The sequence below is a fragment of the Salmo trutta genome, chromosome 15, assembly GCF_901001165.1.
Source record: "Salmo trutta chromosome 15, fSalTru1.1, whole genome shotgun sequence".
Classification (NCBI taxonomy): Eukaryota; Metazoa; Chordata; class Actinopteri; order Salmoniformes; family Salmonidae; genus Salmo; species Salmo trutta.
Window position 1 is genome coordinate 39,141,886 of NC_042971.1, and position 26,673 is coordinate 39,168,558.

Consider the following 26,673-nt stretch of genomic DNA (forward strand, 5'->3'; position numbering starts at 1 on the left):
TCTGGTTTTACAGCATTTATTTAGGATCTCCTTAAAAGTTTGAGAGTTTCCTAATAACAGTACTGGAAACATCTCAAATGCCTGAACATCCAGGCTGCAATCATAATAGTTGATGGGGAATAACAGTATCACGCAAGCACTCAACTCAGTGTCTCACAGGCACAAGGTTCGGATGAGACCTGGCACTGCTAACAAACAATGGTTAAAGTTGACTATTCAAATATTCAATAATCAAACTTTGCACGACCATGAAATAAAATGCTATTCAAGGTAAATCATTGTAAAAAAAATAATATATGTATATATATATATATATATACACACACACACACACATACACACACGTGTGTTGGTACATTGAAAGAAGCATAACCAGTAGAAAACATTGACTAAAAGCATCAACTACAATGTAATCCTGCCATAATAGAAGAGCTCACTTTCAACTGATTGAATATTTTGTACAATATTGATCTCACAGAGAAGTTTAATTGTAGAGACGTTATAGGTGTGTTAATGACTGGGCAGCAAACAAAGTCTAACACTGAGGGATTGACTGACACCAGATAAAGTTATGACAGTACAGGCTGAAGTTCAGCCTGCAACTTCAGGGTGTATTCATTTACTGAGCCTGAGATCATCTATTCCTGTGTATAGGTGTGGCTCTCTCTGTCTGTGTTTATGGTTGTAAGAGCATTTGCATCTGTGTGTGTGTGTGTGTATGTATGCAGGAACACTTCTCTAGTTGTCTGAGTCTAAGTCACTTTCTCCCCCGATGGACCTGAACTCTTCGCTGTCCTCCTCATCCTCACTCAGCTGCACCTGGGACAACACACTGGGACCTCTCCTCCGAGCTGCCTCTTCCTCCTCTTCTTCACTTATGCCGTAGCCCTCTCCATTGCCCATGCTGGAAGTCTGGGTGTGGATCTGACCCTCATAACTCCCATAACTATGGGGAAGGGGGGAGAGAAAGGTAAAGTATGGGTTAATAGGGCCCAAGATCCAAACAACGATGCAAATACACCTTGTACTGTATATAATGTGTCGGCCATGGTGTTGTACCTGACATTACTGTCCTCCAGGTGGGTCTCATCCGGTACCTCTTCCCCGTATGACATCATGCTCTCGTCCTGCTCCAGGCCCATGCGGGCCGTCTCATGGTGGGGTCTGGGAGGGGGCGGGGGACGCACCTCCACCTCTCTGTCTGAGTCACTGCCACTCTCTGACAGGTGGATAGCTGGGGTGGGACAGGAGAGGCAACACTGTTAGAACCTCACATTTCAAACACAGTCCCTAGTGTACTCCAGAAATCCTCCAATCATAGGATGTACATTTTAAAGGGAAAGTTCAACCAAATTACAAAATGACACATTGGTTTCCTTACCCTGTAAGCAGACTATGGACAAGGTATGACAGCAATCCATGCTTTGGTTTAGTTTCCTTGCTACTGTTTCCACATGCTAACATTTTAGCATTTGTAGCACAAATCCCATTCAAGTCATGGGACAGATATTAGCATTTTTCATGCATCATGTCCAAATCGTCCGAAAGTATCGAAAATTGATTGTGAAGCTCAACAGAGTCACAGGTCATTTTATCATGATATCGGTCCCATGACAAATGCTAAAACGTTAGAAATGTGGAAACAGTGCCAGGGAAACTAAACCAAAGCATGGATTGGTGTTATACCTTGTCTATCGACTGCTTACAGGGTAAGGAAACCAATATGTCATTTTGTAATTTGGGTGAATATTTTTTTACCCAAAGCACATCTCTATTCACCATCTTACTCCATCCTATGACAACCTCCAGCCTAGTGTGACTCACAGGAGAACGGGTTATCTCCCTCCTCTTCGCTGGCGTCATCCTCTCCGTCTGACATGAGCAGGTCCTGGTACAGCACGCTGGCCTGGGCTGGCCGACTGGAGCCTTCATCCTCGTCATAATCATCATCCTCGGGGCCCTGCAGCCTTCTGCGGGTCGGCAGCAGCAGCATCTCATCTTCATCCTCCTCATCCTCCAGGTCTCCCTCACCATCCTCTGCCTGGGGAACAGGTCATCATCATCAAAATAACTAATTTGCCTGAACTACAGACTGTCTTCAAATCTGCCATTTCTCTCTTTCAAAAACCATCTCTCAAACCCATATGGTTTCTTCATGATATGAGTCTTACAGGAGCTGGTGTCTTGGGCTTCCCGTCGTCATCCTCCTCCTCGAAGCCCTCGATGTCCACGTCCGACTCCTCCTCTCCTAGCCTTCTATGACGACCCTGGAGACACACAGAGAAGTTAAGCGACACAGACAGGAAAAGATACTTCTGGGGAAAGACAGATTGATAACTTGTGAAGCAATGGAGATGCCTGAAAATTTATAATTGGCCAGGCAAACAGAATGCTAGTATGACAGGCAGTCACAATTAGGAGCAAAATTAACATATAAGCGAAACTGGCAGACAAATGAACCAAATTAGTTATGGGAAGGAACCATCTTTGTCTTAGGAATGAAAAGCACAAAGGGATCTTAGAATGGCTCCTAGTTAGGAGGAGCATGCACCAGTCAGGATCCACACTGGGAATGCAGAGGGAAGAACTGGAAGGGAGGACCAGGTGAATGTGCAAGGAGGAACGGGGGGAATGGGAGGGGAGAGGAGGGTGACCCCTGGATGAGACAGACGCCCGTTGCACTCCTGGGTGATCTCTCTCCGTACCTGCCCTACCCCCCTCTTCTCTGGAACAGCCATTAGAGATGCCTCAACCTCAGAGAAAAGGCTGGTCTCTCTGTGCAGGCTCACAGAGGCACTGCTGTCAAACACATCAGCAGGCTGCCCCCCCACCCCACCCCCACCACACACACACAGAGACAGGAAAGAGGGAGAAGAGATAAACACATGGTAGGAAGGAGAATATACAGTGCCTTACAAAAGTATTCATCCCCCTTGACGTTTTCCCTATTTTATTGCATTACAACCTGTAATTAAAATTGATTTTTATTTGGATTTCATGTAATGGACATACACAAAATAGTCCAAATTGGTGAAGTGAAATGGAAAAAATGACTCGTTTCAAAAAATGATAAAAAAGAAAAACGGAAAAGTGGTGCGTGCGTATGTATTCATCCAATTGAGAATCTGTGGTATGACTTAAAGATTGCTGCACACCAGCGGAACCCATCCAACTTGAAGGATCTGGAGCAGTTTTGCCTTGAAGAATGGGCAGAAATCCCAGTGTTTAGATGTGCCAAGCTTATAGAGACATACCGCAAGAGACTTGTCGCTGTAATTCCTGCAAAAGGTGGCTCTACAAAGTATTGACTTTGGGGGGGTGAATAGTTATGCACGTTCTGTTTTTTTGTCTTATTTCTTGTTTGTTTCACAATAAAAAAAAAAAAATTGCATCTTCAAAGTGGTAGGCATGTTGTGTAAATCAAATGATACAAACCCCCCAAAAATCCATTTTAATTCCAGGTTGTAAGGCAACAAAATAGGAAAAATGCCAAGGGGGGTGAATACTTTCACAAGCAACTGTAGAGACTAAGGCATAGATAAACTATAGAAACAGCTACTAAATTGACACATACAAGAGTGCTAAAGAGGAACGACGAGGCAGAAAAAGACTAGAATGTGAAGAGGTATATGTAATATGGAGGGAGAGACTACAGCAGACAGAGGTTAAAAAGTAGGTCTTTGGAGAAGAGTGGCATTCCCCAACTCTGGAGCAGGTGAGGGGCGTGTTGAGGTACTTTATATGGTGGCTCTAAGGTCTTATTGTTAGTATCTGGGTTGTTTCCGGGCCATAAATGGGACAGGAACATTGCTACCTGTGGTGTGTAGGTTCCAGGAGTCATGGGGTCCAGGCTATCCAGGTCTGCTGCATCCAGAGCTGCCTCTTTAGCTGTGGAGATGTCCTTCTCCAGCTGGGTCAGGTGCTCATCATACTGGGGAGATATCAAGCAACAGTCAAATTCTCAAACTATCCTTGGCAGAGGCAACATAATGAAGCCATAAATATGATTCATCATCTGACAAGGCATAAAGATGTCAATTAATTATACTGAACAAAAATATAAACAACATGCAACGATTTCAAAGATTTGACTGAGTTACAGTTCATATAAGGAAATCAATCAATTGAAATACATTTATTAGGCCCTAATCTATGGGTTTCACATAACTGGGAATACAGATCTGCATCTGTCGGTCACAGATACCTTAAAAAAATTATAATTTAAGTAGGGGCGTGGATCAGAAAACCAGTCAGTATCTGGTGTGACCACCATTAATTTGCCTCATGCAGCGTGGCACATCTCCTTCACATTGAGTTGATCAGAATGTTGATTGGGGCCTGTGGAATGTTGTCCCACTCCTCTTCAATGGCTGTGCTAAGTTTCTGGATATTGGCGGGAACTGGAACACACTGTTGTACACGTCGATCCTCAGCATCCAAAACATGCTCAATGGGTGACATGTCTGATGAGTATGCAGGCCATGGAAGAACTGGAACATTTTCAGCTTCCAGGAATTGTGTACAGATCCTTATGACATGGGGCCGTGCATTATCATGCTGAAACATGAGGTGATGGCGGCGGATTAATGGCACAACAATGGGCTTCAGGATCTCGTCACGATATCTCTGTGTATTCAAATCGCCATCGATAAAATGCAGTTGTGTTCATTGTCTGTATCTTATGCCTGACCATACCATAACCCCACCGCCACCATGGGGCACTCTGTTCACAACGTTGACATCAGCAAACCGCTCGCCCACACGACGCCATAGACATGGTATACGGTTGAGGCCGGTTGGACGTACTGCCAAATTCTCTAAAACGACATTGGAGGCGGCTTATTGTAGAGAAATTAAGATTACATTCTCTGGCAACAGCCCTGGTGGACATTCCTGCGGTCAGCATGCAAATTGAACGCTCCCTCAAAACTTGAGACATCTGTGGCATTCTTTTGTGTGACAAAATTGCACATTTTAGGGTGGCCTTTTATTGTCCCCAGCACAAGGTAGCCCTGTGCAATGATCATGATGTTTAATCAGCTTCTTGATATGCCACGCCTAAGAAATGTCCACTAACAGAGATGTAACAAATACGTGCACAAAATTTGAGCGAATTAAGCTTTTTGTGTGTATGGAACATTTCTGGGATCATTTCTTTCATTGCATGAAACATGGGACCAACTCTTTACATGTTGCATTGACATTTTTTGTTCAGTGTAGTTTCATTATGACCTTCTCTTGCAGTTTCTCTGTCATACACACACCTCTGCCAGGGTCTGCTTGCATACGTTGACTATCTCCAGGGCCGTATTGGTGTAAGGGCTGTCTGGTCCGTTGTACTTGACACTGTTGGTGTGGACCAGGCTGACGTCAAACAGGAACACATCCCGGTTCTGGTACTTGTGTTTGGATATGTTCTGTTGGACCACAGCACACAGGGAGACTTTTAAATAACACTAATAGTTATATTTTACATATGACCATCTACCTGTATATTACCATCAACTACATATAGGTTTGATCCATCTTGGCATCATAGGGATCCAAAAGGTGTCTTGTTGTGGTTTTCCTCAAGGCTAACACTGAAGTCTCCTTCCCATAACTCACCTTGCGGACATTCTCCAGGTCCATGGGTTGGACTATCACTTTGTAGTAATCTGGAACAAACTTCTTGTTGACTGGATGGTGGAATGGCCAAGACTGAAGAGGAGACAGAGGCAGAGTAAGGACAGTTATTACACTATCACACTGTGTGCTTGATTGAACTACTGGCAGAATTGTCAATATTTTTGTACATTTAAGGGCAAAGAAAAAACTGCTCAGTGAAATGACTTAGGTCACAAAGAAAATACAAATAGCAGATAGTCTCAGTAACATCCAAAGCGCCCGAAAGAAAGCAGACACCCTGATGATTGGGTGGAGCTCCACTCACGTCAGGCACGGCCATCATCTTCTGAGTGACGATGTTGTCCAGGATGAAGGAAAAGGCCACCTGGTCATCATCGTCCAGCAGGGGGTTGATGGCTTTCTCCAGTCTCACCAGCCTGTCTTCCTTCTGCACAGGACAAAGGAATGTACCCGTTTAATTATTAACAAGTACTATTGAAGGCCACTTCCATTGTCTTCCAAGAGTTGCTGAACATTTTCCTCCTCCTTCTGCACACAGAGGACCAGAAATTGGGCTGTGTCTAAAATGGCACCCATCCAGGAATCCATCAGCGTGAACATTCACACGTACCTCTTTCAGTTTCTCATCACAAAGGTCCAGCATAGTCTGAGCCACCTGGGTTATTGGATGCTTGGCACCTGAATACACCGCAACAATTACAGTCTCAATAAGTTACAGAACAGTCGGTCACAGTAAAATATTAGTCATTCTCTAAGGCTTCAAGTGGTTTAGAGTTGTACCGTTGTATGTCGCGCTGTTCTTGACAATGAGCTCCACGTTCTCTCTGAACTCCTCCCGGGAGGGGTACACACGCTTGCGCACATTCTCCCGTAGCGTCTGCAGATCCATGGGACGAGGGATGATCTTATAGTAGTCCTTCACCACCTTGGCATTGACTGGTGTGTGGAAGGGGTATGTCTGTGACAAGAGGTAAAGACAACCCAATTAGAGAGAAAAAAGTGTGTTTGTGAGAGAGAAACCTATTTAGTGGTCAGAGCAGTGTAGGCACTGTCTGTCTGTAAGCAGTGGGTTGTGGGTGTGTGTTGGTCTTGCAGTGGGCTGTAGGTGTGTGGGTGTGTGTTGGTCTTGCAGTGGGCTGTAGGTGTGTGGGTGTGTGTTGGTCTTGCAGTGGGCTGTAGGTGTGTGGGTGTGTGTTGGTCTTGCAGTGGGCTGTAGGTGTGTGGGTGTGTGCTGGTCTTGCAGTGGGCTGTAGGTGTGTGGGTGTGTGTTGGTCTTGCAGTGGGCTGTAGGTGTGTGGGTGTGTGTTGGTCTTGCAGTGGGCTGTAGGTGTGTGGGTGTGTGTTGGTCTTGCAGTGGGCTGTAGGTGTGTGGGTGTCTGTTGGTCTTGCAGTGGGCTGTAGGTGTGTGGGTGTGTGTTGGTCTTGCAGTGGGCTGTAGGTGTGTGGGTGTGTGTTGGTCTTGCAGTGGGCTGTAGGTGTGTGGGTGCGTGTTGGTCTTGCAGTGGGCTGTAGGTGTGTGGGTGTGTGTTGGTCTTGCAGTGGGCTGTAGGTGTGTAGGTGTGTGTTGGTCTTGCAGTGGGCTGTAGGTGTGTGGGTGTGTGTTGGTCTTGCAGTGGGCTGTAGGTGTGTGGGTGTGTGTTGGTCTTGCAGTGGGCTGTAGGTGTGTGGGTGTGTGTTGGTCTTGCAGTGGGCTGTAGGTGTGTGGGTGTGTGTTGGTCTTGCAGTGGGCTGTAGGTGTGTGGGTGTGTGTGTCTTACATTGGGGTGATCCCGCATGTCGTTGATAATACTCTCCAGGACTGAGGACAGGGTGACCATGGGGTCAGTGCGTCTGCGGTGGATGGATTTGTGGGGCCTCTGTGAGAGGATGAAACAAAACAAAAACCACAGAGAGCTAAGCCATAACTATCACAGTGTTAAATATTCTCCAGAGCTCGCTTTAACTGAATAGTCATACGCAACCAATGCAAAATATGGTAACTGGCAACCAGGCTCACATTTAGGTAGTCACAGTGTACGTTGTTCCCAACACGTCTCTTCTTCTTGGGGGGAAGCTGCTGTTTTGGGAACTTCAGCACCAGGGACTTCCTGCGCACCTCATCAGCACTGTGAGAGGAGACAACATGGTCCTTTACACAGCAGCACCAGGTAATATTTCCCTAACATTTAGACAGACGTAGAGAGCATAAGGAACACTATAGGAGCTTTTGGTCCGCAAAGAGAGTGGAAAAGACTACTGATATTCAGTCGTGATTTGGAAAAAAATTAGAACTGTCCCCCTCTCCTGTCAGTGTGTTTTAAATATATATATATATTTCACCCTTATTTAACCAGGTAGGCAAGTTGAGAACAAGTTCTCATTTACAACTGCGACCTGGCCAAGATAAAGCAAAGCAGTGCAACACAAACAACAACACAGAGTTACACATGGAATAAACAAAACATACAGTCAATAATACAGTAGAAAAATAAGTCTATATACAAAGTGAGCAAATGAGGTGAGATAAGGGAGGTAAAGGCAAAAAAGGCCATGGTGGCAAAGTAAATACAATATAGCAAGTAAAACACTGGAATGGTAGATTTGCAGTGGAAGAAAGTGCAAAGTAGAAATATAAATAATGGGGTGCAAAGGAGCAAAATAAATAAATAAATACAGTAGGGGAAGAGGTAGTTGTTTGGGCTAAATTATAGATGGGCTATGTACAGGTGCAGTGATCTGTGAGCTGCTCTGACAGCTGGTGCTTAAAGCTAGTGAGGGAGATAAGTGTTTCCAGTTTCAGAGGTTTTTGTAGTTCGTTCCAGTCATTGGCAGCAGAGAACTGGAAGGAGAGACGACCAAAGGAGGAATTGGCTTTGGGGGTGACCAGTGAGATATACCTGCTGGAGTGCGTGCTACAGGTGGGTGCTGCTATGGTGACCAGTGAGCGGAGATAAGGGGGGACTTTACCTAGCAGGGTCTTGTAGATGACCTGGAGCCAGTGGGTTTGGTGACGAGTATGAAGTGAGGGCCAGCCAACGAGAGCGTACAGGTCGCAGTGGTGGGTAGTATATGAAGCTTTGGTGACAGAACGGATGGCACTGTGATAGACTGCATCCAGCTTGTTGAGTAGGGTATTGGAGGCTATTTTGTAAATGACATCGCCAAAGTCGAGGATCGGTAGGATGGTCAGTTTTACGAGGGTATGTTTGGCAGCATGAGTGAAGGATGCTTTGTTGCGAAATAGGAAGCCAATTCTAGATTTAACTTTGGATTGGAGATGTTTGATGTGAGTCTGGAAGGAGAGTTTACAGTCTAACCAGACACCTAGGTATTTGTAGTTGTCCACATATTCTAAGTCAGAACCGTCCAGATAAGTGCTGCTGGACGGGCGGGCAGGTGCGGGCAGCGATCGGTTGAAGAGCATGCATTCACTCCAGTGTGTGTGGTGTGTACCTCTCGATGAGCTGCTTGCCCAGGACGATCTTGGTTCCCTCCACTTTAATGAGTTCCTCGTTGTCATTGTGGATGACAGTCTTCTCAAGCTCCTCCTCCTGCTCCTCCGTCATGGCAACCGGGTTGGAGGGCGGAGCATTGGTTTGGTAGTACAGTGGGCAGAACTTGTTGGTTCGCATGTGCCCGATGGCACCGCAAGCGCCGCACTTCAGCTAGGGCAGAGGGGTTAAGAAGAGATGTAGTTAACAACCAGACAAACACTGTACATAACAATGTGGACTGCAAGTCACTGCATCACATCATGCTACCTTCACTGTAGTACACCAAACACTACGTTATCATGCTTATTATAAGCAATATAATATATTGCTAATAAAGAAAAGTGTGAAAAAAAGTGAGGAAGGTTTATCTTGAACTAAATGATCCTATTTTCGAGACAGCAGGTCAGCAGGAAAACAAACGGTAGGTTATGGAAAAGCAGGTGAGGATAGTCTTGGAGATGAATCATTATGGGCTGGCAAGCTTACTTTTACCTTGAGGTCTGGCCTCTCCTTGATCTTCTTGGCCTTCTTCTCAGGGGGGCTCTTGAACCGGTCCTTCTCCTGGTTCCTCTTCAGCCTCCTCAGCTGCTCCTGGATCCGCCGGCGCTCCTTCCTCATCTCCTCTCTATGTTGCTCGTCAAACAGCGCAAACTTCTTTCTACATTGGCAGAAGGCAGACAAAGACTGTGTGAGGTTGGGTACACTACACACAGACCAAACACTCATATTACACAAACACACACACACATGGAGGAACTTACATGAAGTCGTCGTCCTTGGTGGTTCTGATTCTGGTGTAGGCGTCTATGACGGAGGGTTTGCGGACCGTCTCACAGCGGACATACTCCTTGCCGTCCTCGTCTCTGAAGGTGCGGTAGATTTTGAGGCGCCGTCCCGTAGCGGACGAGTTCAGGCTGGTGACCGAGGACGTGTCGTCATCTTTATGGGAGCCCGTGGACAAAGCACTGGCTGCAGGGACACACAGAGAGAGATTCGACTTGCACACACACTCCAGTAAACACACATGAACAAAGCCTGAAACGCACATGCATACACACGCCACTTACAGAAGCCCTTGCGTACTTTGCGTCCCTTGTGGTCGCTCTCCTCTCCCATCAGCATCCTCTGCAGCTCCTTCCTCTCCTGCTCCTCCCTCTCCCTGGACAGCTGGGAGCTGGTCTTCTTGTTCTGCAGCATGTTCTCAATGTTCTTCCCCATCTCCTCAAAGTCACTGTCCTCCGCTGAGCTGCTGTCTGTGTCTGTGGACAGGATCTCTGTGGACTCCAATACTCTGGGGAGCAAGTAGAGGGTAGAACATCACATCATCTACAGCAGGGGTGTCAAACGTCCGGCCCGCGGGCCGGATCAGGCCCGCAAAGGGGTTTAATCCGGCCCGCGAGATGATTTTGTAAAGTATAAAAATGAGCTGCAATTTTTCAATAAAAGAAACTGCTGTTCCAATTGCGTCCACTGGATGGCGCAATAGCAATTGTGTTAAGCAAGCAAACCGTTTATAACGGAGCAGAGCAAGTAGGTCAAGCAAGTGCAGCCAGTCCAGATAAGCTACTTTGTTTTGCCCGCGATATTTATTACGGCTTCTACTTTTAACATTTTGTGCTATGGCACCCTCATTGCCCCAATATGTCTCTGTCAAAAAAGAGAAAAGTGGACGCAGAGTGCAGTGTTCCAAGAAAAATGGTCATCCTCCTATTTATTCACGGAATTGAATGGGAAAGCTGTATGTTTGGTGTGTTCACAGCATGTTGCAGTGCTGAAAGAGTATAACCTTCGTCGCCACTATGTGAGTCTTCATGCCGACAAATATGACAACTTTCAAGGACAGCAGAGAAGAGAGAAGGTGAATGAACTGTTGGCGGGTCTGAAGAAACAGCAGTCTGTGTTTACTCACAGCCGAGACATCAGTGACGCTGCAGTGAAAGCTAGCTACCTCATTGCTAATGAAATCGCAGTGGCTTCAAAACCATTTAGTGAGGGTGAATTTGTAAAAACATGCATGATGAAGGCAGCGGAGATTGTGTGCCCTGAAAAGCGCCAGGCTTTTGCAAATATCAGCCTGACAAGAAACACAGTTGCAGACAGGATTTCCAATCTTTCAGTGGATTTGGACAGCCAGTTGAAGCAAAAAGTAAAGTCATTTATTGGGTTTTCAGTTGCAATTGATGAAAGTACGGACATTACAGATGTTGCACAACTGGCCATTTTCATCCGCGGAGTTAATGACACATTGACCGTCACCGAGGAGTTCGTGGAGTTGGTGCCGATGACAGATACAACGACAGCAGCTGATATTTTCACCGCACTCGTCGGCGCGCTGGACAGGGTCGGAGTGGACTGGTCCCGCGCTGTCAGCCTGGCTACAGATGGTGTTGTGACAAAGTTCAGAGAGAAAGTGCAATCTGCAAATGGAGGACGTGATTTTTGGACTTTTCACTGTATTTTGCACCAGGAGGCTTTGTGTTGCAAGTCATTAAAGATGGATAACGTCATGAAGGTGGTCATCCAAACTGTTAATTTCATCCGATCCAGAAGCCTGAATCACCGTCAGTTTGACAGCCTTCTCAGAGAGAAAGACCACATCCATGGCCTGCCATACCACACTGAGGTAAGATGGTTAAGCCGAGGTGCTGTGCTTAGGCGTTTCTTTGATTTACGAGAAGAAATTGAACAGTTCATGGAAGAAAAGGGCAAACCAGTGTTAGAATTTCATTCCGCAGAATGGATGCAGGACCTTGCATTTATGGTGGATGTTACAGAGCACCTGAATAACTTGAACAAACAGCTGCAAGGGCGCAACAAAGTCGTCACGCAGTATTATGACAGCATACGTTCTTTCAAGTTGAAGCTGTCATTGTGGGAGACGCAACTCGCCGGTGGTGATGCAGCTCACTTCCCCTGTCTGAAAAATGTGTGCGCGACCCAACATGTGGCAGACATGAAGCGGTTCAAAGATAAAATAACGGCACTGTTACGGGAGTTTGAGCAACGCTTTCAGATTTTTGGTGAACTGGAGAAAGACTTCAACGTTTTTTGCTCGCCATTCACCGTGAATCCCTCTGATCTGCCCGTCAGCATCCAACTTGAAATAATAGACTTGCAGTGTGACTCGGATATGAAGGGCAAATTTGCCGCAGCTGGCTTGGACACATTTTATCAGAATCTCTTGCCAGGTTACCCCAACTTGACAGCCCTCGCTGCAAAACTGTTGTGCATGTTTGGAACCACATATCTTTGTGAGCAAGTTTTCTCTGTAATGAGCATAAATAAAACAAAGCTGCGCTCAAGGCTCACGCACAAGCACTTGAATCACATCCTGAAGTTGGCTGCCACTCAGGATGTGACGCCTGATATTGATGTGCTGGTGAAAGCTAAAAGATGCCAGGTATCAGGAGTCAAATAAACTATGCAACCCCACTTAAAGTGCTGCATGAGACACCCTGATATATTTCTGTGATCTGTGATATACTTCTGTGAATCACTGAGGCATTGTGTGTTTGTGTGTTCTTTTTCTTTAGAATTTTCAAATAAACTTGAGGTGTTTTATGATTAATAGTGATGTTGTGCTTGCACTATTGTGGACACGCTGTCCTCAGGCTCCAGCTTTATGTTTTATGTTGATCGTATTAAAACAAAGAAAACAATCTGAAGTTGTTGTTTTTAAGTTATATATATACCATGATTTTACCGGTCCGGCCCACTTGGGAATAGATTTTCCTTCATGTGGCCCCTGAGCTAAAATGAGTTTGACACCCCTGATCTACAGCATCCCTATAGGAAATGAGTGGTGAATTATGGTTATCTGGATAAAGGGGGAATGGAGGATGAGATGGCCTCACTTGTTTTGCAAGTCAAAGATCCTCTGGCACTCCTCCTTGTAGCGCTCCTGGTGTTCGGCTACAGAGAAGCGGGACCCGCGGGCAAATTTGCTCATGGGCCCCTCGCCAGAGCGCGCCTGCTCTGTAGACATGGTCCTCACCACGTCAATCACCTCCCAACGAGACAGCTTCTTTATCTGAAACGCACATATACACACAGGTTTAAGAGATTGATCTGACCTTCATACTTAGGTTGGTGGAAGAAATGAGGAAACTGAAGACATTATTATTATGTAATAATACCTCCTCCTCTGGAACACCAAACTTGCGCAGCAGCTGCTTGGCGTTTTTTAGTGATAGTCTTCTCAGATCAGCGTCTGTCCCTGTCACGGTCTTCTTAGCGGGTTGTGGCTCCCGGTCATCCTGGGCCTAAACACGACAAATAACAAAATAACCTTTAGCTCAGTAATAAATGATTAAATAATCATCAAAAAACAATTGAATGGTTATAACAGAAAATATTTTTGTCAGAAAGGCTATGAACGCATGACTGGAATTATGGCCCCCTGATCTGAATACAGATCTAGCAGAAGTGTTTCAGTGCACTGGGGTAAAACAAAGAGGAAGTACCTTTTGTTGAGTGGGCTTGTTGGGCACTTTGACGTAAGAGAATCCCTCTCCACAACCTGTGGGGTCGGCCACCCCCATGACCTCCAGCAGACACTTCCCCTTCATGGCAGCGATGAAAGCTCGAGTCGTGTTCCAAGGGGCCGTGCGGACCTAGGGTGGACCACAGAGAACACTGGTGAGATCATGGATCATCCTTTTTTTCAACATCAAAATCAATGTTTTATGAAAAGGAAGCAGGAGTAGCGCTGAACCTCATCATCAATCTTCATCTGGAAGTCTTCCTCGTTCTCTTCCTCTGGAGCAAAGAAGGACTTTTCACCATATCCAGCATCCTGGTAGAGAGAGAGAGAGAAAAGTTATGGTATAGTTCACACAGTGCCATACAGAATACCAATATGACAGATAGGCTCTTTGTTTAGGTACTGTCAGTCTTACCTTCAGTCTCTGCTCTGCCACCAGCATGCTGTAGTAGGCACAGCACTGCTCTGGAGACACCATGGCCCTGATCTCCTCCTCAGTAGGCAGCCTGAAGTCAGGCTTCAGCACCCACCAGTTGGAGTCCATCCCTGGGAACAGGGGGAGGGCAAATTCTATCAAATCATATAACAAATATTAACCACGTTCTCTTAACTCCACCCTTATTGCCCAACTTACAGCTTTGTAAGATTAATGGACGCATGTCGCATGAGAATTCCCCCTCTCCAAAGATCTTATACCCTTTGGATATTTGTTTTATTTCATCAACAGAAGCGTCTTGTAGGCTTAAAGCGGAGGTGTTGCAGGAGCAGAACAGCAGATATTAACGAAGGACCATGAAAACCTCTGGTACCTTCCTGATGCTTTCCTCAGACCACACCTTACCTCCACAGTAAACTCCACATCCAGAATATTCTGACATCTCTCTTTCCTGACGCATGTCAGTCAAAGGCACACCATCTCTGATCTCACACAGCTAAGCATCAGAGTCACCTCTCTTTCTTACACCTCAACACTTCTCTGAGATCACACGGGAGTAGAAACGTCAAAGGGATACTGCGAGATTGAGATTTAGGTTGTTTCTCTACTTACCCAGAGTGAGAGGAACTCATGGATACTATTTCTATGTCTCTGCGTGCAGTTTGGGGAAAGTTTAAATCAGCATATCGCAATTGAAGTCTCCAGTTACAGTATGCAGCTCCTCTTAAAAGCAGAGAAATTTACCTAACTACTCCAAAGCTGGGTGGTTGATCATTTATAGTTTTAGAAAGCTATACCTAGGAATCAATATTGTGTTAATTAAGAAACAAGATTCTATCCACTTCCTCATTCTCTGTCCCGTTGGGCAGCGCCAAAGAGACAGATACAATATTGCGATCTCTATACATCTCTATGCGACAATGGGACAGAGAATGAGGATCTCGTTTATGATTATCAGTAACATTTTGAGAGGAGCTGGCTGGAGACTTCCAGCAATTGCGCAAAGCTAACAATATGATAACTTCAATAATATCCAAACTGTACGCAGAGTAGTGCTGAGCGATTAGTGCTTTTTGAGGTCGGTTCGGCTTCGGTTCGATTATTAAAAAATAATCCCGGTTTTCGATTTCATATATATTTTTTTACTATGCATTATATGGGTTGAATGCTGTAACAGAATAAAACAATTAATAAAAGTCCAATGAAGGTAGTGACTACCCATTACTGCTTATTACTTATTAACCATCATTTATTCACATTACTTTAATAAAATATTTGCTTTATTTCATTACTGTATTATTTCATGTCATCATCTCATCTCTTTAGAGCTGCTGCCTATGCTGTCTGACAAAATCACTATAATTAGTAGTTCTTCAAAGTAAATAAGGAATACTTTTATGACTGCTGAATACCAACTATCAATCACTTAGATCATGTATTTTCAGATAACGTGGTTAGAGCGTTGGGCCAGTATCCGAAAGTTTGCTAGGTCAAATCCCCGAGCTGACAAGGTATAAATCTGTCGTTCTGCCCCTAAACAAGACAGTTAACCCACTGTTCCTAGGCCGTCATTGTAAAAAATCATTTGTTCTTAACGGACTTGCTTAGTTAAATAAAAAATGAATAAATAAATAAATAGCAAAGCAACTGCTTTCTATCCCTGATGATCGCGCATTCTCTCTGTCTCCCTGTCTGTTCCACACAGACCAGACAAATAGATGGACGCGCAATGGATTATGGTCATTGTAGTTAATTACCACGTTTTCTGCACTAAACTATGCAGAATATTGGCCTGTTGGAAACTACAACTCCTTACTACACAGTTTGGGCTTGGTCTGATTTCTCTCTTCAGAAACTGCATATCCAGCTCACATAAAAAACAGAACGAAATGGAATTCAAATAATTGACGTCAGTCAGTTATTTAAAAACAGAAAAATAGCAGATATTTTGGGTAACCACTCAGCACAGAGATACAAAAATGGTATCCATCAGTTTGTCTGACTCTGGGTACATAGAAAAATGACCTAAACATTTCGCAGTATCCCTTTAAGAGGAAATCAGGATTGTTTGTCCTTCAAACAATCCTCAACAAACTGGATGCAGTCTATCACAGTGCCATCCGTTTTGTCACCAAAGCCCCATACACTACCCACCATTGCGACCTGTATGCTCTCGTTGGCTGGCCCTCGCTTCATACTCGTCGCCAAACCCACTGGCTACAGGTTATCTACAAGTCTCTGCTAGGTAAAGCCATGCCTTATCTCAGCTCACTGGTCACCATAGCAGCACCCACTCGTAGTACGCGCTCCAGCAGGTATATCTCACTGGTCACTCCCAAAGCCAATTCCTCCTTTGGTTGTCTTTCCTTCCAGTTCTCTGCTGCCAATGACTGGAATGAACTGCAAAAATCTCTGAAGCTGGAGACTCATATCTCCCTCACTAGCTTTAAGCACCAGCTGTCAGAGCAGCTCACAGATCACTGCACCTGTACATAGCCCATCTGTATACAGCCCATCTATCTACCTACCTCATCCCCATACTGTATTTATTTATTTATTTATTTATCTTGCTCCTTTGCACCCCAGTATCTCTACTTGCACATTCATATTCTGCACATCTACCATTCCAGTGTTTAATTGCTATATTGTAATTACTTTGCCACCATGGCCTATTTATTGCCTTAACTTACCTCATTTGCACTCACTGTATATAGACTTTTTGTTTTCTTTTGTTCTACTGTGTTATTGACTGTATGTTTTGTTTATTCCATGTGTAACTCTGTGTTGTTGTATGTGTCGAATTGCTATGCTTTATCTTGGCCAGGGCGCAGTTGCAAATGAGAACTTGTTCTCAACTAACCTACCTGGTTAAATAAAGGTGAAAAAAATAATAATAATAATAATAAATAAAAAAAGAAGGACAGTGCGTCATACTGTACTACTGACAAACATGAGGCTATACGGTAGTATTGGGGTAAGCATAGTCTTGCGTTGCCATTCGTCCAAAATCACATCGCTTTCACGCCTCCCTTGGAGGTCTGAAGACTTTTTTATTGCAAAAGCGGTTTGATTGGTCCGCTGGCTCCCAGTAGCAAGACTTTGATTGGATGTTACATTTCATGAACCCTTTCCCCACATGCCCGTTGATGGCTTTTAATCTGCAATTTCCCAGCCATCCTCACGCACTGTTGCACCTACAACACTAGGCATTTGATTTGTTTGACGTGTTGCGTAGCGTCACTGATTGCAAGTCTCCACCCATATTTAGCCATTTTTCTGCCATTAAAACTTCCCCAGGCTTCCCGTTTTAGGGAAGCCTGATTCTCGATGAGGCTAGGGTAAGTAAGGTTAGCTGTTTCTACCTGTACGCTTGAAGTCAGCACAGAGTTTTAGGCGTTTGCGGATGCTGCTTTCTGAATGTGAGGGGAAGGCTTTCTTTATGTCCTCCATGCGGATTCTCCTAGGACGATCTTTACTCTTCCAGAACAACCGATAGATAAACACCTGCACAGAAGAGGAGACATGAGTGTCGGCAAGAATGCATTCTTATAGTGTGCTTTCTCTTGTGTGTGACAATGTGTGTGTGTGTGTGTGTGTGTGTGTGTGTGTGTGTGTGTGAGAGAGAGAGTGTGTGGATTTGCAGATGCTGTAATGCGCGCGTGTGCATCGCAAGGTATACCTGCAGGAAGTCTCTGATATGGGTGTTGGCTCGTTTGGAGTTGGGTCCAGGGACCTCATAGAGCGGACACTGCTGTCCAACCACAAAGATGTCCACCAGCTCTCTGATGAAGTAGCCCTGCCGTGTACGCAGCACCAGGAAATCTGTCTCTGGCATCTTGTGGAGGTAGATGGGGGCGCGGAAAAGGTTGTTCTCAAAAGCCTAAAAGAAAGAAAAACATGACAGAGCTCTACATTCTCTCTTTCTGGGCATCAGGCTCATTCAGAGCAAATTATTTTTCAAACATCAATAATTTGTCATGTAAATGACTGTAATGAACGTGGTACTGACCGGGAGCAGCTGCCCGGGGTGCAGGGAGCCCAGGAAGGGAGAGGTGTGGCAGTACACCGTCTCTCCGTACTTACAGTCTGGAGCTCCAGGGTCCTTGCCTGGTTTCTGAGGGGAAACAGCCATGTTTCACGTTTATTCGATTTTAAAGTGTATTTACACATATGTTAACAAAACACAACTCATAGACAATAGAGGAAGGGAAATAACCACTGAGGTGGTTCTGTTTTTAAATGCTAATCAATGTTGATACAAGGGAAATGGTAGTTGAAAGACTAGCGCAGTGACTCACTCTCTTGTAGTAGTTCTTGATCTTGGTTGCCATGCCGACTTGCATGATGAGCGGAGGGTATTCCTCGCTGTACTCTGCCAGAATCAGGTCTCCGTCTTTCCCCGTCAGATCCTGAGCTGTCCGCATGAAGAACATGTCACCGCCACCGGAAGCCTGGCGTTCCTGCTCTCGCATCTATGGGCACAGAAAAATACATTTAACGCAAATCACACACAAACAGGGTTGTCAACACACACAGACAGACAGACGCATTCCTGATGACCTGTGATAAGACAGAGAGAAGGATGGAGGTGGATGAAGTACGTTCTGGGGCCTCACCTTGGCCTTCTTCTTGATCTGTTTGAGTAGGGGCTGTGCTGCGTGGGGACCTGGCTGGGACAACGTCCCGAACGAGTACTTCTTCAGAGAGGGTCGGTGGAACCCACGCAGCTTCATGGGTCCCATGTGAGTAGGGAAGAACGGCTGCCTCAGCTCCACTGCAGAGATGGAGTGCTGGAGGGAAAGATAGACAGAGAAGGTTACATACAACTACTGTGAACATTCAGTACATAGCTAAGTTTATCCTGCGCTATAGTTAAGATTATCCTCTTTAACTGTTGATCAATCTGTATAGGAAGAGAGCTCACAGGAGAGAATCTAGTGCCCACCTGAATGATGTTGCCACCGAAGGTGCCCCTCAGGCCCTGCTGCTTGGGGTAATAGAACTCATCGTTGGACAGGTTCCATGGGTCCTTCACCTCAGGCTGGGACATGTTCTGTAGGCAGCAGACCAAACAGAAAAGGAGTTAGCAGGCTAGTTCAGGGACTGCAGAATGGCATTTAAGATACAGATCTACGTTATGTTCTCTGTTTCGGTCCTGTAGTACCTGTTGAGGCTCCTCCTTTATGACCCCAGTCTTCCCCAGCAGGATGCGACTCTTCTTCAGTGCCGACTCCTTCTTGTTCTCCTTGGACGGGGAGTGGGACGTACGCTCAGACTCCTTCTCATCTGGGATTTCTGCAAGAGGCCAAGTTCAGAGATTTGTGGATAGATCAAAGCATTCAAAAGGTTACAGACCATCAAGATATTTCATAATATGTTGAAACTGACTGAAAAATGGCGTACACACAGTTCACTAAGAAAGGGGCAGTACCTAAAATGATGTTCTCATCGTTGGGGTCCAGGGTGAGGACAGGGGGTGAGAGCATGCGGTCCATGGCCTGGTCGTCCCAGATGATGTTGTCTTCCCAGCGCCCGTACACCAGCTCCTCATTGTCAATGGGGAAGATGGAGAACCAGGGGGCGTCGTCTTCATGAGAGGCTGTGGCGAGATCAATAGGGAATCAGTAGTGATAGATTTACTCTTTAGTGGTGCGTTCACCATGTCAACTAACAGAGATAAGTAGGAATATGTTGTAATATCACGCTGTTCATCATTATAACAGTCAATTACACTCGACAACAGATACCAGGTAAACTAGCCTCCTCGTACCATAATGGTCATGGTGGTGTTTGTCTCTCTTGGAGCCAGAGCCGATGGAGGGGGCTTTGGGCATGGGTGGAGGAGTGGGGGGCACCAGCTGAGAGTTACTCCTACACAGACCTGTAGTGTAGATAGACATCATGAATACCTAGATAACCCAAAGCAGACAAATACACAACAATTATATCAGTTTATATTTGCCACTGTAGTCCTAAAACCCCTGCACGGATGGGGTTTACGCTTTGGTGATGGGATTTCAATGAGGTAGGAATCTCCAGTACGCAGGTCAGTCTGTGTTCATTGGTACTGGAGTGGAGTGGGTGGGTCTCTCACCCTGCTGTGCGTTGTAGGCATTGGCATTACGCGTCATGCTGGAAGGCAGCCACCCTGCCAGACTGGCTCGCTGGGTCTTAGTGCCTTTGTGTTTCACGTCCTCTCCATTCCAGATGATGTCGTCCTCCCACTGAAGCTGGGTGACCATCAGAAAGAGCTCGTTCTCCAGGGCCTGTTCATCCTTTTCGTCACCACTGCCCTCCTAGACAGAAAAAAACACAAAGAACATGCTAAGTCTTTATAGAATGTTGTCTGTTCTCTTCTAACTAAGAGTTGGATGAAGGTGTAGCTAGAAATGGAAGATTGAGAATCAAAAAGGAGCTGAACTCAAAAACCAACTTCTCTGGTTGAAAACGGCCTATGTGGCAACGATATTGTTCTTAAACAATTGTACTAGTTGCAACATTTCCTAAAAAGTGTAAGAACTATGGGCATAATTTGCAAGATTTAAGGAATCTAGGGTACGTCACAGTTTTCCTTGGGTTGGGTTTAGATTTAAATCCTGCCCACTTGTCCACGGCTGGCAGCACCCAAATAATCATTGATTTGGAGCACAGCTGCAACATAACCTGTTAGGGCTAGGGGGCAGTATTTACACGGCCGGATAAAAAACGTACCCGATTTAATCTGGTTATTACTACTGCCCAGAAACTAGAATATGCATATAATTATTGGCTTTGGATAGAAAACACCCTAAAGTTTCTAAAACTGTTTGAATGGTGTCTGTGAGTATAACAGAACTCATATGGCAGGCAAAAACCTGAGAAGATTCTGTACAGGAAGTGCCCTCCCTGACCATTCCTTGAGCTTCTTGACTCTGTTTATTGAAAACTTAGGATCTTTGCTGTAACGTGACACTTCCTACGACTCCCATAACCCGGGAAAAAGCTGAATGATGTAATTCCAGCCCCTGGCTGAAAAACATTAGCGCCTTTGGTAAGTGGTCTATCAGAGGACAATCAGACTGAGGCGCGTGCACGAGGCGACCCCATGTTTTTATTTTCTCTCTCTTTGTACTAAAACACAGGATTCCCGGTCGGAATATTATCGCTTTTTTACGAGAAAAATGGCATAAGAATTGATTTTAAACAGCGGTTGACATGCTTCGAAGTACGGTAATGGAATATTTCTTGAACGCACGAACAAAACAGAGGATTTTTGAACATAACTATGGATTATTTTGAACCAAACCAACATTTGTTATTGAAGTAGAAGTCCTGGGAGAGCATTTTGACGAAGAACAGCAAAGGTAATAACATTTTTCTTATAGTAAATCTGACTTTGGTGAGGGCTAAACTTGGTGGGTGTCTAAATAGCTAGCCCTGTGATGCCGGGCTATCTACTTAGAATATTGCAAAATGTGCTTTCACCGAAAAGCTATTTTAAAATCGGACATAGCGAGTACATAGAGGAGTTCTGTATCTATAATTCTTAAAATAATTATGTTTTTTGTGAACGTTTATCGTGAGTAATTTAGTAAATTCACCGGAAGTTTGCGGGGGGGGTATGCTAGTTCTGAACGTCACATGCTAATGTAAAAAGCTGGTTTTTGATATAAATATGAACTTGATTGAACAAAACATGCATGTATTGTATAACATAATGTCCTAGGCGTGTCATCTGATGAAGATCATCAAAGGTTAGAGCTGCATTTAGCTGTGGTTTTGTTTTTGTGACATTATATGCTAGCTTGAAAAATGGGTGTCTGATTATTTCTGGCTGGGTACTCTGCTGACATAATCTAATGTTTTGCTTTCGTTGTAAAGCCTTTTTGAAATCGGACAGTGTGGTTAGATTAACGAGAGTCTTGTCTTTAAAATGGTGTAAAATAGTCATATGTTTGAGAAATTGAAGTAATAGCATTTCTAAGGTATTTGAATAACGCGCCACAGGATTCCACTGGCTGTTACGTAGGTGGGACGATTTCGTCCCACATATCCTAGAGAGGATAACATCAGACAACGAATGAGACGAATATCGTCGGCAATGTTATTTTGAAAGAATGAGACTTGTTTGTTATACACGGCTTGGTTTTTTCCCAACTCAAACATCCTCACATTCGTGTGCTAACTTTAGCATCACAAACACAACTTTCATTAAAGATTCTGATACGCTAGAAAGCAGGAAATGCTCTGAGCTTGGGATTCTTGACCAATCACGTTCACGTTGTCATTCTGCGCCGCACGGTTGCTAAGCCATTCATCACACGTACGGTGGCTGTTTGGGATATTTCAAGTAAAGAGGAACACACAACGGTATCGAACATAACACACCCACTTAAAACTCATTGCTTCTAGCATTTCTTAATGAGGATGTGGAAAAGCGAGGCAAAATGAGTGAGTTCAGCCCTAATCCTAAAGCATCAGTGAAGTGTATGGGTTGCCAACCTCTTTGGGAGGTTGTGAAAATGGTGGTGGTGGTTCTGGCCTCTCCTGCTTCTCCTGCTCATCTTCCTCCTCCTCCTTCAGTTTGAAGCCATAGTGGAAACCACTGCCATCCTCAGGGACCCCCATCATGTCATACCAGAGCTGGGCCGGACCATAGCGCCACTCTGCCACCTTGGGCCTGGACTCTGTCACCTTGTCCCCGTCTCCAGAGGTCTGGGAGAACTTGGACTCTACTGGGGCCATCATGGTGATCTGGGGGAAGGAGACAAGGAATTAATTATTGAAGATTATCTTTTTGAGTAATCTATTTTGTCCACTTCATTTTCTAAGGAGAGAAAACCCATACAGAATTATACTGCAACTGAATCACATTACTAAACCTTGTAAGCTCTCATAAACAAGCTGTGAAAATTATACAGGTAAATAACCACACAGTTTCACAGGGATTTCAAACAAGTTTTCACAGTTCTACACATCTCTGACTAAGAGATTGTTGCACACTGACCTCGTCATCAGACAGGCACTGTTCTGGGGGTGGAGGTGGGGCGTATTCATAGTCCCAGCCAGACTTCTTCTCTGGTCCCTGCTGCTCCATGGGCTCAGCGCCCTCTGGTGGGGGTGTCTCTGGCTGGGGGTCGCGGTGCTTCCTCTTCCTCTTTCTTCGTGCACTCCGCCACACCGACGGCATGTTCTTCCCAGGGCCAAACAGTCGAAGGAACCGCAGCACCTGGATGGGTTCAGAGGAGTGGATGGATAGAGGTTAATTTATGCTCTGTGATATTTGGTGACCTATACAGTGTGTCCAAGGAGGACAGCTCACCCTTCCAGGCCTGAACTCTGGGAAGAGCTGTGTGACGCCAGGCAGGGCTTTGGCAGCATCCTTCTGCATGATGCCAGCCAGGGGCAGGCTGAGGCAGGTTGGAGGACCCCCAGACCCAGAGCCTGTGGAGGGGCGGTCTGTCTCTGACTCAGAATCTGAGGAGCTGCTGAAGTCCACTTTGTCTACTAGAGAGGAGGGAGCGATGATGGAGGGCAGGATGATCCCGTCTCCTTCATCCCCAACTGTGGAGAAACCAACAATAGCAGACACTGGGGTTAGAGCCCCTCTGACTCTATGAGTGCTAAATTACTAGCATGTATTCTTGACATTAAATACATCAATATCCCTGTATTTCTTTTCAGATTGTGAAGAATCATGCTTGTTCAATATAAGTACAAAGTATCTTTTCACTGGCACTTTTGGCCCTTCCTCATCCAATCCTTACCACTTGCAGCCGTAGGAGAGGAATCCTCTTTCTTGCCACCAGGCGTGGGGAGACTTGGAGGAGGTGGAGGGGGCATAAGCTTGGCATCAATATCCTCACAATCCGCATCATAGTCATCCTCATCATCTGAGACAGAGAGAAAAGGTGTCCAGTTATCGGCCATGCAAAGTCTCTGATAAAGAGGGTGGAAATTAAATACCATTCATTTATCTGTTCTGGTAAACTAGGGTACATGCACTCCTAGATGGCTGTGTACAGTATATACATGTACATATGTGGGGTTGCATGGGTATTACTGCACCTGTTCTCCTGGTAGGCTGCAGGCTGCCCATGGCCTGACGATACTTCTTAGTCTCATCTTCAGCCACCTCGTTGATGTCAGAATAATCAACTGCATCGGCATCGTTCTTCACCCATCCTGCATAAGAAAAAGGATATGAAACCGTCACTAATTTATCACAGTATTTACACACACACAACTTACAAACACAACTAAGGAGCATATTGACTGTCATGTTGAGCCAGTTAAATAACAGTTCCAAGCCATGGTACTACCCCACCCACAGCCTTACTTCATGCCCTTCCTCTTACCCTCTGCATTTGTGCCACCTGTGTCTCCATCCTCGTCAGGATCGTCCTCCTCACTGGCTGTGATCTCTGTGATGAGGTTGCCCAGGCCCAGAGAGCCCAGGCCAGCCAGGTGCTTCTTGGACTCCTGGGGTGTGGAAGGAAATAGCATTGTCAAACAAGCATCGCATTTGATATGCCAAAGTGTATTGGAATATACCAGGTGTGAAAATGTCTGTTGTCTTTATAAGTAGCATTGCACCAAAGACATAGCGGACAAGTGATCAACATAATAACACAAAACCCATATTCAGCAAATGTACATCTCAGTCCTGCAGAATGCTTTATTCTTTTAACAAAATATAGCCACTCACGGTGTCCAGCACACTGTCTCCCTCCAGCTGACCATCTTCATTGATGTTCCCGAAGAGAAAGCCAGTGAGAGAGAAGGGGCGGTCTTGGTCTTCATCACTGTCTGAGTCCGACATCCTGAGAGAGCAATGAATGTCAATGTGTGATTCATCTATTCTCTCTTGTTTATATAGTCCTCACAGTAGATGAAATGCAGTTAACTGAACAAAAGTGAAACTAGACATTTTGGTTTTGTGACAAAGGGGGTGGCAAACCCACCCATGATAATCAAAACAAACGGGATGGAATGACAGCAAAACATACAAACTAAATGAATAGGTATGTTGAAGGTTTGATCGTATTAACTTGCGTTACTTTTACACAGTTAGGAAGGCCAGTTGTCCTCGGATTAAGGCCAGCTTGATAATATCCTCGGACTCAACTTGCCGCTAGCTTGGCAAATTAACGTTAGTATCCTATGCGACCTCCATTCACTACGCCAGTATCCACACGCGGTAAAAGGGTGGGTATCTCACCGACCCGTTATTTCGAAAGAAAATATATGGGTTTCATTGTTTTCAAATGTAGTCGACCCAGACAACACCAACCAACATTGAGCAATGCGCGTGCGCATAGTTCATTTCCGCTCCATGAAGGATGGCAAGTGACGGATGGCCCTCCCGCTTTTTTTTCTTTCTTTTTTACGGTTGACGCGTACTTTGTCGCCACCTACAGGATAGTGTATTTCATGCGCAATTTTTCATTATTTTTGCCCAAGGCCGTTCAATGCAACCACAGACTTTGTGAAAGTGCAGTAGCACACTGGCACAATAGAACTCTGACCACGTGATGTTACCTCAACAACAAGACTCGTGTTGTTTAATACGTGATGTAACAAGTTGGTGTTACCTGATGTGACCTGACCTGACTCCTAGCCCTTCTTAGGCCTAATGTAACCAAGCTCACTGGTCTGAGAATGTCAGTGAACACCCATGGCTTGGGTTGTCTCTGCCTTTATGACATAAGTGTCTTGCTACATTTATCATGTTCATCCAAAGAATTAGGTGTTAGCAGTGTTGGGGAGTAGTGAACTAGATTAACATAGCTCAAATAGTCATTTAACTACATTTTCCAGTAGCTTGGTTATAGTTTAACTAAATTCAAACCTTGGTAGTGTTTTCAGTTGGTTAATGACTTTTTTTTTTGCCATGTAGTGGTGTAGCTAACTACTAGAACTACACACAACTCTTTTTGCAAAAATAAAATAAAGGTGAAGTAGGCAATAATGTCCTTTCTTTTTTGGCATCAGACCTTCCTAATTCTCACTTGAAACATTGATTTTGTGTTTAATAAGCTAAATTACTAATTCTGTTAACATATTACACCAAAGTGATCTGTTCTTGCAATTTGTCATCTATGACATTTCAGATTTAAATATGATCATTTTTGAAGAAGTAGTTTGGATGTAGTGAACTCCTTTTTCAAAGTACATTTAGTTAATTAAACCATATTTTCCTTAAGGGTAGCTTAACTTCTTTCAGAGTGAAGTAATTGGTAGCTTGGTAAACTACATTTTCATAGTAGCTCCACCAACACTGGAAATTAGAATATAGTCAATATGTTCCCAACCATTGAAATATAATTCATTATATGGTTCCCACTACACATCTATGTGCCCACCACCAGGTCAAGAGCCCAGTCATCCATGCTTCAGCACAGGCCATGCATTTACATTTTAGCAGCCACTTTTATCAGTAGAGCGACTTACAGTAGTGTGTGCATATATTTTCATACTGGTCCCTCATGGGAATCAAACCCACAACCCAGGCTTCGCAAGCACCATGCTCTACCAACTGAACTACACAGGAGCTACACCAAACACAGTGACAATGAAATGTTTGTGTACAGTGTTGTCACAGCAAAGTATGATGTAAGAGTGTTCAATGTGAATGCTGCAGCTGCTCTCTCTGTCCTTTGTTGTGGTATGTG

At 44.8% G+C, this 26,673-nt stretch overlaps 1 protein-coding gene across 4 annotated transcripts; it reads right to left on the minus strand.

Annotated features, from left to right (window-relative positions):
- On the minus strand, positions 1-25,317 carry LOC115148989 (transcription initiation factor TFIID subunit 1). Of its 4 annotated transcripts, none has more exons than XM_029691383.1 (39): positions 25,066-25,317; positions 24,708-24,822; positions 24,358-24,481; positions 24,068-24,184; positions 23,767-23,892; positions 23,322-23,563; positions 23,007-23,228; positions 22,502-22,753; positions 20,115-20,316; positions 19,791-19,901; positions 19,452-19,619; positions 19,185-19,315; positions 18,966-19,073; positions 18,637-18,810; positions 18,319-18,492; positions 18,030-18,134; positions 17,700-17,900; positions 17,383-17,524; positions 14,000-14,130; positions 13,816-13,896; positions 13,565-13,714; positions 13,238-13,363; positions 12,956-13,131; positions 10,169-10,392; positions 9,863-10,070; positions 9,588-9,759; positions 9,061-9,272; positions 7,625-7,733; positions 7,386-7,484; positions 6,409-6,586; positions 6,239-6,306; positions 5,933-6,055; positions 5,608-5,700; positions 5,265-5,417; positions 3,815-3,931; positions 2,172-2,267; positions 1,825-2,041; positions 1,060-1,234; positions 1-946 (listed from the first exon to the last, which is right to left on the minus strand). In XM_029691383.1, the coding sequence occupies exons 2-39, from the start codon at positions 24,819-24,821 to the stop codon at positions 739-741; spliced, it is 5,829 nt and encodes a 1,942-aa protein (XP_029547243.1). In that variant the 5' UTR covers position 24,822; positions 25,066-25,317; the 3' UTR covers positions 1-738. The 4 variants fall into 4 exon arrangements, with proteins under 4 accessions (XP_029547243.1, XP_029547245.1, XP_029547242.1 ...); XM_029691385.1 differs by having other exon boundaries at positions 9,594-9,759; positions 25,060-25,317; XM_029691382.1 differs by having other exon boundaries at positions 25,060-25,317.
- Positions 25,318-26,673: the final 1,356 nt, after the last annotated feature.

Bases quoted from the DNA above. Each gene is read 5' to 3' on its own strand.
- LOC115148989 (XM_029691383.1), bottom strand. From the start codon at position 24,821: ATGTCGGACTCAGACAGTGATGAAGACCAAGACCGCCCCTTCTCTCTC. The intron at 23,229-23,321 runs GTGAGCTGTCCT...GAACCCATCCAG, and splicing joins CAGAGTTCAGGCCTGGAAGG to GTGCTGCGGTTCCTTCGACT. The intron at 1,235-1,824 runs GTGAGTCACACT...GTCCCACCCCAG, and splicing joins GGGAGATAACCCGTTCTCCT to CTATCCACCTGTCAGAGAGT.